The sequence below is a fragment of the Panthera pardus genome, unplaced genomic scaffold (assembly GCF_024362965.1).
Source record: "Panthera pardus isolate Hobbes unplaced genomic scaffold, ASM2436296v1 HiC_scaffold_8, whole genome shotgun sequence".
In the NCBI taxonomy this organism is placed as follows: Eukaryota; Metazoa; Chordata; class Mammalia; order Carnivora; family Felidae; genus Panthera; species Panthera pardus.
The window spans coordinates 9229474-9241426 of record NW_026527013.1 but is presented as its reverse complement, the minus strand read 5'-3'; the positions used below and the strand labels follow the sequence as shown (position 1 = coordinate 9241426).

The 11953-nt window shown below is 56.3% G+C and overlaps 2 protein-coding genes across 6 annotated transcripts; one reads left to right on the top strand and one right to left on the bottom strand.

Moving 5' to 3' along the window:
* Positions 1 to 966: 966 nt before the first annotated feature.
* Positions 967 to 8580, bottom strand: LOC109254033 (ribonuclease H2 subunit A). Of its 5 annotated transcripts, none has more exons than XM_019427562.2 (10): positions 8184 to 8427; positions 6895 to 7149; positions 5733 to 6243; positions 5473 to 5544; positions 5221 to 5347; positions 5041 to 5128; positions 2418 to 2555; positions 2224 to 2311; positions 1258 to 1381; positions 967 to 1166 (listed from the first exon to the last, which is right to left on the bottom strand). In XM_019427562.2, the coding sequence occupies exons 3-10, from the start codon at positions 5857 to 5859 to the stop codon at positions 1031 to 1033; spliced, it is 900 nt and encodes a 299-aa protein (XP_019283107.1). In that variant the 5' UTR covers positions 5860 to 6243; positions 6895 to 7149; positions 8184 to 8427; the 3' UTR covers positions 967 to 1030. The 5 variants fall into 5 exon arrangements, with proteins under 5 accessions (XP_019283107.1, XP_019283105.1, XP_019283106.1 ...); XM_019427560.2 differs by having other exon boundaries at positions 5733 to 6225; XM_019427561.2 differs by having other exon boundaries at positions 5733 to 6225; positions 6895 to 7100.
* Positions 8581 to 9150: 570 nt separating this feature from the next.
* PRDX2 (peroxiredoxin 2) lies at positions 9151 to 11402 on the top strand. The gene is made up of 5 exons (XM_019427563.2): positions 9151 to 9253; positions 9342 to 9495; positions 10115 to 10237; positions 10385 to 10515; positions 11076 to 11402. The coding sequence occupies exons 1-5, from the start codon at positions 9151 to 9153 to the stop codon at positions 11159 to 11161; spliced, it is 597 nt and encodes a 198-aa protein (XP_019283108.1). The 3' UTR covers positions 11162 to 11402.
* Positions 11403 to 11953: the final 551 nt, after the last annotated feature.

The window sequence follows — 11953 nt, the reverse complement described above, 5'->3', positions numbered from 1 at the left end:
CTTGGGAATCTCTCTCTCTGCTCCTTCCCGCGTGCGGGCTCTTGCTATCTCTCAAAATAAATAAATAAATAAACTTAAAAAAGAAATTAAAACAACAACAAAAAAATCAAATCAATCAGGGTCCATCCTGTTTAGGTTCCCGACGTCTGTAGTGGGGCCCAGCGGCACGGCACGCTTCCAACCTGCTTCGACCCCGAAGTTCAACTCCGTGCTTGGCTTTCTTTAAAGAACTTTAATCACAGGGGCGCCTGGGTGGCTCAGTTTGTTAAGTGTCGGACGTCGGCTCAGGTCATGATCTCACAGTTCGTGAGTTCGAGCCCCGCGTCGCGGTCTGTGCTGACAGCTCGGAGCCTGGAGCCTGCTTCGGATTCTGTGTCTGCCCCTCCTCTGCCCCTCCCCTGCTCACGCTCTGTCTCTCTCAAATAAATAAATGTTGAAAAAAATAATTAAAAAAGAAATACAAATACATTAAAAAAAAAAAAGAAAACTCTAGAAAATTATAAGATGCTTAAAATTTAACATACTTTAAAAGACCTAATGGTCAAGGGGCGCCTGGGTGGCTCAGTCCGTTAAGCGCCCGACTTGGGCTCAGGCCATGATCTTGCAGTCGGTGAGTTCGAGCCCCCGTCGGGGTCTGTGCTGACAGCTCTGAGCCTGGAGCCTCCTTCGGATTCTGTATCTCCCTCTTCCCTCTGCCCCTCCCCCGCCTTGTGCTCTGTTTCTTTCTCTCAAAAATAAATAAACATTAGGGGCACCTAGGTGGCTCAGTTGGTTAAGCGTCTGACTCTTGACCTTGGCTTGGGTCATGATCTCACAGTTTTGAGCCCCACGTCAGGTTCTGTACTAGCAGAGCAGAGCCTGCTTGGGATCCTCTCTCTCTCGGCCGCTCACTCTTGTGCTCTCTCAAAAAATAAATTAAAAAAAAATTAATTAACTAAAAAACAAAACCAAAACAAAACATAAAAATAACTTTAATCACAAAGCAGGGGTGGGGGGTGGCGAAGGCACAGAAACGAGAACAGGCCGGCGCCTAGAGAGTGGTGGCTGACTCCAGACCCCGCTCCTGGAAGTACCGGTGGGGCAGGCGGGGGCGGACTCGGGCGCCTTCGCTGAAGTAGGACGTGATCCTCCCAGGTCCCTCCTGATCCCCTGTCAGTGAGTCCTCCCTGTGGGAGAGGCAACACTGACCACTCTGGGGTGATGGGGGGAGCCCTGGCCTCCCTCCCTCCTTCCTCACAGCACCTCCAGGGCACCCACCACATAACGCCTTCTGCCTCCTTCTCCAGGATGCTCTGGGCCGTGCGCCAGCTGAACCGGACAAACTGGGGGAAGCCGAACACGGGCTCCACATGCTTCCTCAGCCAGGCTTTGGTCTTGGGATCTGAAAGACAGGAAGGGGTGGGGCTGGCAGTGCTGATGGGCCCCGACCCCTGACACGGTGCCCGAGTTCCTCAGGCTGGCATCTCAGGCCTCCCGAGTACCCGAGGCACCTCCGCTGTTTGAGGCCGTTCCTGCCTCGGAACCTTTGCACAGGCAGCACCCAGACTCATCACCTGCCGACAGGTGCTCAAGGCACAAGTTTAGGGAGACTGCCTCTGAGACATGTCTTCGCCCACTCAAGGACAAGAGTCATTAAACCAGCATCTGCAGACCAGGGGGGTCAATGCTCATCATCCCCAAGTAACTATGAGCTCCGGGGGGACAGAGAGGTCTTTCTTTGTCTTGTTCATGGCTATATCCCCAGGGCCCAGACCTGCATGGCGCATACAGGGAGGACTCAGTAAGCACCCATCTGCCCATGCTTCCCCGGGCCTCAGAAGGACAAGAGGGTTCCCTGAACCCAGTCACTCGCTCTTTAAATCTACTCACGGCGGGGGGTGGGCACACATTCATCTACCACACAGACAACGCCTCATAACTGGGGGAAAGAGTAGGTTTACACGGGGGCTATTGGACATCAGCTGACCTCCCTCCCCCCTGCCCCCTTTCCCCTTAACAAACAGAGACGCCCGCCAAGGGTGTGAGGCCCTCACTGGGGCTCCAGAGAGAAAGTAGGGATGGAGGGAGAAGGGAGGAGAACGCCTGCCCACGAGACTCCGGCTCTGCCTCACGCTGGCCATAAGCAAGCGGCCCTCCTGTCTGAGAAGGCCGAAGTGTGCTCCAGCCTGCCTCGTTGGGGCTGTCGCCAATGTCGCCACCTCGAGGCGGCTCCAGGCTGCTCACCGTTGGGGTAACCGGACCCATAATCGGCGTCCAGGTCCTGCAGTTTTTCCACAAAGTGCCAATTCTTCACAGCCTGGTCACGGGCCACCTGTGGGGAAGACAAAACACCAGGCTCTCCCTCCCCCGGAGCAGGCACACCTGCCCCCTGGCCCCAGGAGATGCCAGAGGCTGGCTACGGCCAGCAGGCGCCTGACCTTGGCACAGATACTGGCGGCGCTGACCACAGGGTACAGGGCGTCCGCTTTGGCCTTGACTGTCACCTCGATGCCGGGAAAGCGCTGCTGCAGCCGCTCTTGGTAGGTGTCTGGCAGCCCCACGGTGTCCACAAACACCTGCCACGGTGACAGAGATGTATTCGTTCAACAGACATCCGGGGAAACAACCGAGCCTGCCTCGCAGCGTGTGCACTGGATGCTCCCGCTGCCTAGAATACTCCTCTCAGCTCATCCCCAGGCTGTAGCTTTCCCTGAGGCATCTCAGCTCTAAGTCCCCTCCCGGGGCACCTGGCTAGCTCAGTTGGTACAGCAGGCGCCTCTCGATCTCGAGGTCATGAGTTCGAGCCCCACGTTGGGCGCAGAGAGTATTAAATAAGCAAATAATTAACAAGTCCCCTCCGAAAGAGGCTGTCCCTGTCCAGGCTGCATCCATTCTACATTTACTGAGCACCTACTATATGCCACGGTTGCACTAGATGCCAAGAACATGGCAGGAAAACACACCAGACAAAAATCCCTTTCTTCGTGGATGCCCTGGAGAGGTCCACAGACAAGAAACAGGACAAACAGGGGCACCTGGGTAGCTCAGGATTTCAGCTTGGGTCATGATTTTGCAGTTCGTGAGTTCGAGCCCCACAATGGGCTCTCAGTTGACAATGCAGAGCCTACTTGGGATTCTCTCTCTCCCTCTCTCTCTGCCCTTCCCCCCTGCTCACATTCGTTCATTTACTCTCTCTCTCTCAAAATACATAAATAAAGTGGAAAAAAAACAAACAAACAGGAGGGGTGCCTGATTGGCTCAGTCACTAAATGAACATTCGACTTCAGCTCAGATCATGATCTTGAGGTTCGTGGGTTTGAGCCCCATGTCAGCCTCTGTAATGACATCACGGAGCCCGGAGCCTGCTTGTGATTCTATGTCTCCGTGTCTCTCTGCCCCTCCCCCACTCACACTGTCTCTTTCAAAACTGGATAAACATTAAAAAAAAATTTTTTTTTTAACGTTTATTTATTTTTGAGACAGAGAGAGACAGAGCATGAACGGGGGAGGGGCAGAGAGAGAGGGAGACACAGAATGGGAAGCAGGCTCCAGGCTCTGGGCCGTCAGCCCAGAGCCCGACATGGGGCTCGAACTCACAGACCACGAGATCGTGACCTGAGCTGAAGTCGGACGCTTAACCGACTGAGCCACCCAGGCGCCCCGGAAAAAAAAAAATTTTTTTTTTTAAAACAGGATAAATAATAAAGGATAGAAGAGAGTTGGGAGGGATTTTCATTTTATTTTTTATTATTTTTTTAAACGTTTATTCATTTTTGAGAGACAGAGCGTGAGCAGGGGAGGGGCAGAGAGGGAGACACAGAATCCCAAGCAGGCTCCAGGCCCTCAGCTGTCAGCACAGAGCTCGATGAGGGGCTGGAACTCAAGAACCGTGAGATCATGACGTGAGCCAGAGTTGGACGCTTAACCGGCTGAGCCACCCAGGTGCCCCTGTTATTGTCTTTTTTTTTTCAAGTAAGCTCTATGTCCAAAGCGGGGCTTCAATTCACAACCCAGAGATCAAGAGTCACGTGCTCTACTGACTGAGCTAGCCAGGAGCCTGGGAACGGGTTATCATTTTAAACAGTGGTAGAAGAGATTTGGGGAAGGTCACTCTGAGGCGGTGACATTTAAATAAAGGCCTGAAGGAGATAAGGGAATGACCAGGTGGAGATTCCAGAAAGAGGATTCTAGGCAGAAGGAACAGCTGGTGCAAAGGCCCTGAGGTGGGACCACGCTGAGTATGCTAGACAGCAGCAGGGAGGCCTCATGGCTGGAGTGGAGAGATGGGGTCAGTGATCTCCAGAGCTGCTATTCTCAGAAATCACCTTTATCATTTGCTTACCAGCTGACCATCTGTGTCCCCTGACTTGGCCATGAACCGCGGAATGCAGGGCCCTTGTCTATCTGTTCCAGTACTGCACTGTCAGCTCCTCATGCCAGCCCTGGACCTCAGCCACCTCTGCAGCAAGGTCTCCCTTGTCACATTCCCTATCTCAAGTGTATTTGCCCTTGTTATTATCTCAAAACAGCCTGTTTTTGTTTTGTTTTTTTGCCTCAGAGTATTGGATACAACGCCAACTTAGATTTCCCTCTGGTAACTTAATCTCATTCTCTTCCTCTTGACACTGAGCTTCCCAGGTTTAATTTCTACCGGGATCAAAAAATTAAATGTTGAGATTTACATTTCAAAAGAGGACTATTTGCTGCACTAGGAGCAGATTGTAAAGGATAGGCCTCAAAGTGGGAGGAGGGCGGGGCAGGAATCCAGGAGAGGAGGGGCCCTGGGCTAGGACTGAGGCTGTAGGCAGGTGGACAGATACAGATTTGCTCTGGACTCCCAGCCTTCAGAATAAAGAGATAAATTAAATGGGGGTGGGGCTGGGGGCTCCTCCATGGTCCTGGGTGAGGACACTCGTAGGGTAGGAAAAGTAGTAGGAAGTCAAAGGCAGCAACAAATAGTCCTGAGGTCATCCAGATATGTCTGACCCTGAATCATCCACTACACTTGTATACCCCCATTTTATCCTGAGGTATTCAAATGTGGGCAACCCAACAGCTCACCTGGGCAACTTTCACACCCTGGTCCAATGCAAACTGTACCAGCCCAGTGGCTGTATCATGGGAGAGGGAATTCAGGTTGTACTTGACCCTGCAGTGGGAGACAGAGCCCAGTCAACCTCAACCTCAATCCAGCTACCAATCCCTTCCAGCCCACCCTGGCCCCTCCCGGATGCCCCTCACCGCCCAAGCATGCTGGTAGAGATGAGGTTTGGAGACAGCACGTCCAATGCCCAGCCCACAAAGTCCCCGTCCTCCTGCATTTTCACAAAGAGCCTGTCTCGCTCGCTCTCCGATAGGGTCTTTGAGTCTGGGAGGAGGATTGGGAGAGAAGGGAAGTGACTGGTTCCCCCAGTTCCTGCTCTCTCCTCCAGTTTGCACCCGCCCCTCCACATGCCCATGAACCCCCTCCCCAGACTCACACCTCGGGCTCACCTGCCACTTTCAGGGCTTCCAGATCTGCCAGACGAGACAGGGGGCAATAACAGATGGCGTAGACCATGGGGCCTGGGGAAACGGGTGTCCAACCAGTGAGCCGTGAAAACCGTTATCCCTATTCCATCATCACCGCTTTTCCCGGTGCCATCACCACTATTACCCGCCTCCCTGGGTAGGGTCCAATCCCGGCTCCCGTTTCATTGCAACTAGCATTCCCCTTATCACACCCCTCCCCCTGCCCGGCCCTGGGGGCGCACCCAGCACCGGGCCCCGTCCCGCTTCATCGACACCCAGGATGCAGGGCTCCTTGCGGCACACCGCAGGCACAGGCGAGTTCAGGCGACAGCGGCCCGTACTGTCTCTGTCCAGCTCGCTGAGATCCATGCTGCCTCTGCCGCCGCTACAAGCCTCAACAATGAAATCTGCGGGCCCAGGTCTCGGCGCGCGATTTCCGCGGGTCCGGAAGCGGCTCTCGCTCCCGACCAATCGGTGCGCAGGACACGCCCCCGGTGCGCCTGCCGCCGTTAACGTTTGCGCAGGGGCCGCCGAAGCTCCTGCCGTGTGGCCTCTTGGGAATTGTAGTTCCCAAGGCCGACCGCCGAACTCTTCGTTTGGGGAACGGGGTGGGCGGGGTCGCTTTCCAAGCTCCGCCCCTGAATCTCTGAAGCCCCGCCCGTCGGGGCTGGTAGTTGGATGGAGAAATAAAGGGGAAATTGATGCGGGTCTCGGAGGATTCCACCCAGTCAGGACCTAGAAGGTCAAATACCACTATACAGCCAGAATAAAACAGTGTCCACATCACTGGGTCCCTGTCTTGCACAGTCTAAGCCTTTTGGACTAGGTATTCCCACTTACACTGAGCTCAGGCCTCCAGATTTGAGGTCCCCCAACTCCCTCTCTCTCTCCATACTTCACCCCGACCCTCTCCGCCCACCCCCTGCTTCCTACCCTCTAATTGGGGCTAAGCCCCCCCTCCCCCCCAACTGTGATCCCAGATCTCAACAGACTTCTGCTCAGAGTCTGTGCCTACCAGGCAAGGCCATTCCCCCCAAATCAAGGTTCATGTCCCCCAATTCTCTAATCTCAGCGGGGCTCATGTTCTCGGCCTGGAGGTCCCTGACCTGCAACAGGCTCATACCCCTTCCTCAGGGTCACAGTTCCTCCATCTCCGATTCCCCCTCCCTGCCCCTCACCATCTATCTTTCCTTCTTTCTTTCTCCCCGGCTATCAGTGGGGCCCAGGGTTCCTGACTCAGCTCTTCCCTCTCCCGCCATCCTCAATTCTCAGCCCTAGGGCCCCCCCCCCCCTCATTCCCACCCCACCACCCCGCCCTTCCTCTCTCCCCGCCCACCCTGGGAACTCTCAATCCCGGACCAGACAGCCCGTCCTGACCCCGCCTCCTCTGCGCCAGTCTCTCACCCGGGTTCAGGGCCTCCAGTCGCAATCGGTCGGTTTGCAGGACATACAGTCACGTTGTCTGCAGGGCCGCACTTGCACCAGATTTTCGCGGTCCATGAACACCGGGCCCGGCGCTGTGCCCACCACCTCGCGGCTGCGCTCTTGCTTGCCCAGGTCACAGAAACAGCGCCACTTTCCCCACGGGCCAAGGATTGAGTCCAACACTTCTAGGGATGGAGGGCCAGGTAGGGGGGAACCTACCCCCCTCGCCTTCCTCTAGGAAGGGAGGAGGATAAAGACACTAACAAATGACATCTTCTGTTTGCTGGGCTCTGCCTCTGTGCCAGGCACCCCACCATAGACTATTTCAGTTTCTCTTCCCCCATTGTTCCCGGGTGGGTAAACTGAGACCTTTAGAAAGCAAGTCACTCTTTGAGCTCATACACCTGGTCACCTAGCCCCGAGGGACTGCAAACTGACACTTCCCGCTTATGCCAGCCTGCCCAGCTGGGAGTGTGATACACCATTGGTGCCCACCATCTGAAGCTGACTCCCTCTGGTCTTCACGGAGGTGATACTGGGCCTGTTCAGCAAGCCCTGACCAGGAGGCCTGCCAGGTGGTAAATCAAATGACATAATTGGCATAATGAAGGTACTGACAGCCTGCGGCAATGTGCTAGCTTGTACTACAAAAACCATTATTATGACCACTTTTAAAGCTGCTCCAACCTTCTTTGTGCTTATCGGAGGCTCTTTTACAAGGTCCTTTTACTGACTCCTCCCTGTGCCCCTAGGTAACAGGTCTTATCCCAACTCAGCACCTCACAGACACTCCTAACACTTCATCCCCCCCCCCCCCCCCCCCCCCCCCCCCCGTCCAGCCTCTTGGTCTTGGCACCTGCTGTTCCCACTCCCTGGCACACTCTTCCCCCTAAATCGTTGCATGTTTTGGCTTTTGCTGGATTCCTGATGCATTGGCTATCTATCTTCTTCGGTGAGGCCTTCTCTGACTTCAGAAGTTTACCGGTTCCCTTCTTTCCCTATCTCCACTCTTCCCAGCATTTATCCGTGAGTTTATGGATGTGTCTGCTTCGGTATTTATTGCCTACTCACGTCCCCTCTCCCTCTATAAGCTGCTTTTAAGTCACTCTCTATTTCAGTCTACAGATACGAAAAACTGAGCCTCAGAGAAAAGTAACCTGCCCAAGAGGGCCGCGCCAGTGCGCAGCTGGGGAGAGATTTGAAGTCCCTGGAGGGGGATCTGTTTGCAGCCAGCTGGCCAAGTGGGACAAAGGGGCTTCTGCGGTTACCTTTCTCCTGATGCTGCTGCCGCAGCTGCTCCCAGGTGTCGCCTTCGTCCTGCTCGCCGAAATAATGGTACTCGGGGGAGAACTGGGCAGGGGTCGCCAGCAGCAGGAGCATCAGAGGCGGCAGCAGTAAGTCCGCCGGGCTCCCGGCCATGCCGGACTCCAACCGACCCGGGCGCGCTCCAAGGAGGAGCTCCTCGCGGGCTGTTTGGTGCCCGCACTCCCCCCGCCGGCGGTGGCAGTGGTCGGGGCCGGAGGCTCTGAGACTCGTCCCGCTGCCTGCAGGCGCGTGGACCCGGCCGTCTTCTCTCCCCCTCCCCTGCGGTTGCAGTGGACCCGACCGCTGCACTCGTCCGCCCACCACTCCCCCGCCCTGTGCGTCATGGTTCGGGCCGCGCATAAAAGGCACAGAGGCCGAGTGCACTAGGTACTGAGAACGCGTGTTCGCGCGTCTGCGGTCCGTGCGTCCCGCTCGTACCCACGCAGGTATGGACCCCTGGAGGGCACGGGGCTCTGGGGAGCCCCCTTGGAGCAGCTCCGGCCGGGCCCAGGCCTCAGCTCTGCAGCCTTTGTTTTCCGCCCGCCGTAGTGCCTGCCTTTGTCCTTGCAGGGGAAACCGAGGCCTCGGCCTTGCAGTACAGGCCGCGTCGCCGAGCTCCCCGCCACCTTCTCGCGGGTCTCCTCCTGGAGCGGTGGGCTCGCGCTAGGGCGCTCAGGGCCGACACGCTAATGGAGGGGGCCCGGCGGCTGCGGCCCGGCCGCTAGTGCTGGTCAGGGGGGCGGGTCTCCCGCAGTCTCAAGGCCGCGCAGACCCGGCACCGGGGAGGGTGTGGGGGCAGTGCTGCGGCCTCTGCCTCTCGGACTCAGTAACTGGGCCCAGCGCGCAGCGTGACCTTGGGAAGGGAGGACAAAGGGTCTCCCCGGGCGCACTGACCGGACTGGGGGGGGGGGGGGGTCTCAGCTTTCAGTCATGACCTCTGGCAAAGCGCACGTCGGAAAGCCCGCCCCGGACTTCCACGCCACCGCCGTGGTGGATGGCGCCTTCAAGGAGGTGAAGCTTTCCGATTACACAGGTGAGGGCGGCCGAGAGTGGGCCCAGGTCGGGGTGGGGCCCAGACCTTAGAGGCCTAATGCCTTGGCTATCTCCTCTCCCTCCCCCAGGGAAGTACTTGGTCCTCTTTTTCTACCCGCTGGACTTCACCTTTGTCTGCCCCACGGAGATCATCGCTTTCAGCGAGCGTGCTGAGGACTTCCGCAAGCTGGGCTGTGAGGTGCTGGGGGTCTCTGTCGACTCTCAGTTCACCCACCTGGCTTGGTATGAGCGGGCACCAGCAGGGAGGGAGGATGCATCTAAGTCTCCATCCTCCACAGGATCCCAGCTGTGTGTTCTAGTGGCTGTTACTCAACACCTGTCCCTCCCTTTCCCCACCTTGAAAATAATAGAACTGATGACGCCCAAGTCCTTAATGACGGTGGCAGTAATTAGCATTTGAAACCTAGTTGCTTGGCCCAGAGAGGTGGAGATGCTTTATCTCAATTAGGACAATACAGCCTCCCTTCCAGTAGTTATTTCAAACAGGTGGAAACTCCAGTTCTAGAGAGGGAAGGGCTGCGGCCCAGCACGGAGAGCTAGAGCGAGGATGGGGACTCTAAGGCAGGCCTTCTGCCCCAAGATGGGGGGGGGGGGGGGGATCATCCGCACATGTGAACACATTTTGCTGGAGCCTTGGCTTAGTCTTCCCAGATGTGGGAGCCAGCCCCTGCCTCCTCTTGAGGGTGGGGTGGGTGGGGATCCTAGAGCCTTGCTCTAAAGCCCCTTATCGCTCGGCTTCCAGCACCGCCTCTCCAGCCTTTATCACACTCAGACACACAGGGGGACGACCCTGCTGTGCCAGGCCATCTTGAGGTGCCAGCCCTGTCTCCTCTACCCCTAGGATCAACACTCCCAGGAAGGAAGGGGGCTTGGGTCCCCTGAACATCCCCCTGCTGGCTGATGTAACCAGAAGTTTGTCTGAAGATTATGGCGTCCTGAAGGAAGATGAGGGCATTGCCTACAGGTAGTGTTTGGCCCTCAGGGAGGGAGCCCCAGTCCTCAGGGTGAGGGGACTGCCCCCAGCTCTGTGGCCAGGAAGGAGCTGATAGTCCCTCCCCGGCCCCGGCAATGGGAGCTTCCAGCTCTTCACCATGAACCCTGGTATCTTCAGGGGCCTCTTTATCATCGATGGCAAGGGTGTCCTTCGCCAGATCACTGTCAATGATTTGCCTGTGGGGCGCTCGGTGGACGAAGCTCTGAGGCTGGTCCAGGCCTTCCAGTACACGGATGAGCATGGCGAAGGTGAGCAGACACACACATCCACCTGGGTTCAGACGTGGGTCCGTACTCAGCCCTCATGCAGGCATTTACTGCCTGCTCTGTCACTTGTGTGGGACGGACGTGAGGGCCCCAGAGTCAGCTCAGGGTCTGTCGGCCGGAAGTTCGTAGTCTGGAGCGGGAGATACCCCAATAGGAAGGCGAGGGGTTGGGAAGCAACCGATCTACAGAAGGTATTTGAAAAGATGTGTGTGCCAAGGCGGAGTTTAAAGAATAGTTGGGCCAGAGTATCTTCTCACGTGGAGGACATGGCCTGATCACAGGCCCTCAAAATCCAGTGGGTCTACAGCTGAGGGAGAAAGCAGCATTAAAGGGTCAAAAAGAAATAAAAATATCAGCCCGAACATCCTGTAGCTGGACTTGGAGGCCTTGTCTCGACATGCTCTTGGGCCTGTACCACTTAGCTCTGGGCTTTTTCTTTTGCCACTCAGGCTCTTGCTTTGCCTCTGTTCATCCCCTCATACTGCCCCTATCTTAAAGGTATGGCTCTAGTCTCACATGTGCCTCCCTGTGTCTTCCCACAGTCTGTCCCGCTGGCTGGAAGCCAGGCAGCGACACGATTAAACCCAACGTGGACGACAGCAAGGAATACTTCTCCAAACACAACTAGACTGGCAGAGAGGTGGAAAGCTTGAGTTGTTGGCCCCCACCTACGCCCCTACCTGGATACCCATGTTGACCCAGGAAAGGCCAGACCTGCCCCTTTAAACTTCGTAGTCCCTGAGCCTGGAGGGCTTGGCCAAGGCCTTCTCATTCTCCCAGCTGGGAGCTGGTGAATGGTGAGTCCCTTCCTGGAGCCCATCTAGCGGGGCACAGGCCTAGAAGTGACCAATAAACTATTAGGACAGACATTAGTCTGCATCGGTGTGGTCTGTCTTGGTGTCCTTGCTCCCTACCTCCTCCCCTTCTCCCTGACCTGGGAAATTGACGCTGTAGTTACTGATCTCCACCACAAGGTGGGAGCCTTACATCATGCTCACTGCTTCCTCTTTCTCCATGGCCTGAGGGTGGTTTTCAAGGGGGAGCAGTGGGTAGGGAGTGGGGTAGGGGGTTGGGTGGGCTGCTTGTCTCTTGCAGGGAGCAAGTCCCAGGATGCCCTACCTCCTGAAGCCTGGCCGAGCAGGGTAGCACCCACACTTTGCCATCTGCCAGCCGGGGTTCAAATGCCATTGAAGAGCTGTGATATTTTTTCCCTGGGGGCCTCTTCAACAGTGAGATGAGAATAAAGACAACGAAGGCACATCACTGTGCACATTACAAGGGATACAGTTTGTGAAGCTCGGGGCCCAGTTAATGGTTCTTCGGACAGGTCCTTGGGACTGGAAGAAGGTGGGGACCCAGTCCTAAGAGCAGAACCGAGAGTGGAAGCTTGAGCTACATGCACAGTCTCTGCTGCAAGGTC

Bases quoted from the DNA above. Each gene is read 5' to 3' on its own strand.
- LOC109254033 (XM_019427562.2), bottom strand. From the start codon at position 5,859: ATGGATCTCAGCGAGCTGGACAGAGACAGTACGGGCCGCTGTCGCCTG. The intron at 5,545-5,732 runs GTGCGCCCCCAG...CCGTTTCCCCAG, and splicing joins GGGACGGGGCCCGGTGCTGG to GCCCCATGGTCTACGCCATC. The intron at 1,382-2,223 runs GTGAGCAGCCTG...CCTGTCTTTCAG, and splicing joins TGGGTCCGGTTACCCCAACG to ATCCCAAGACCAAAGCCTGG.
- PRDX2 (XM_019427563.2), top strand. From the start codon at position 9,151: ATGACCTCTGGCAAAGCGCACGTCGGAAAGCCCGCCCCGGACTTCCAC. The intron at 9,254-9,341 runs GTGAGGGCGGCC...TCCCTCCCCCAG, and splicing joins GAAGCTTTCCGATTACACAG to GGAAGTACTTGGTCCTCTTT. The intron at 10,238-10,384 runs GTAGTGTTTGGC...TGGTATCTTCAG, and splicing joins GATGAGGGCATTGCCTACAG to GGGCCTCTTTATCATCGATG.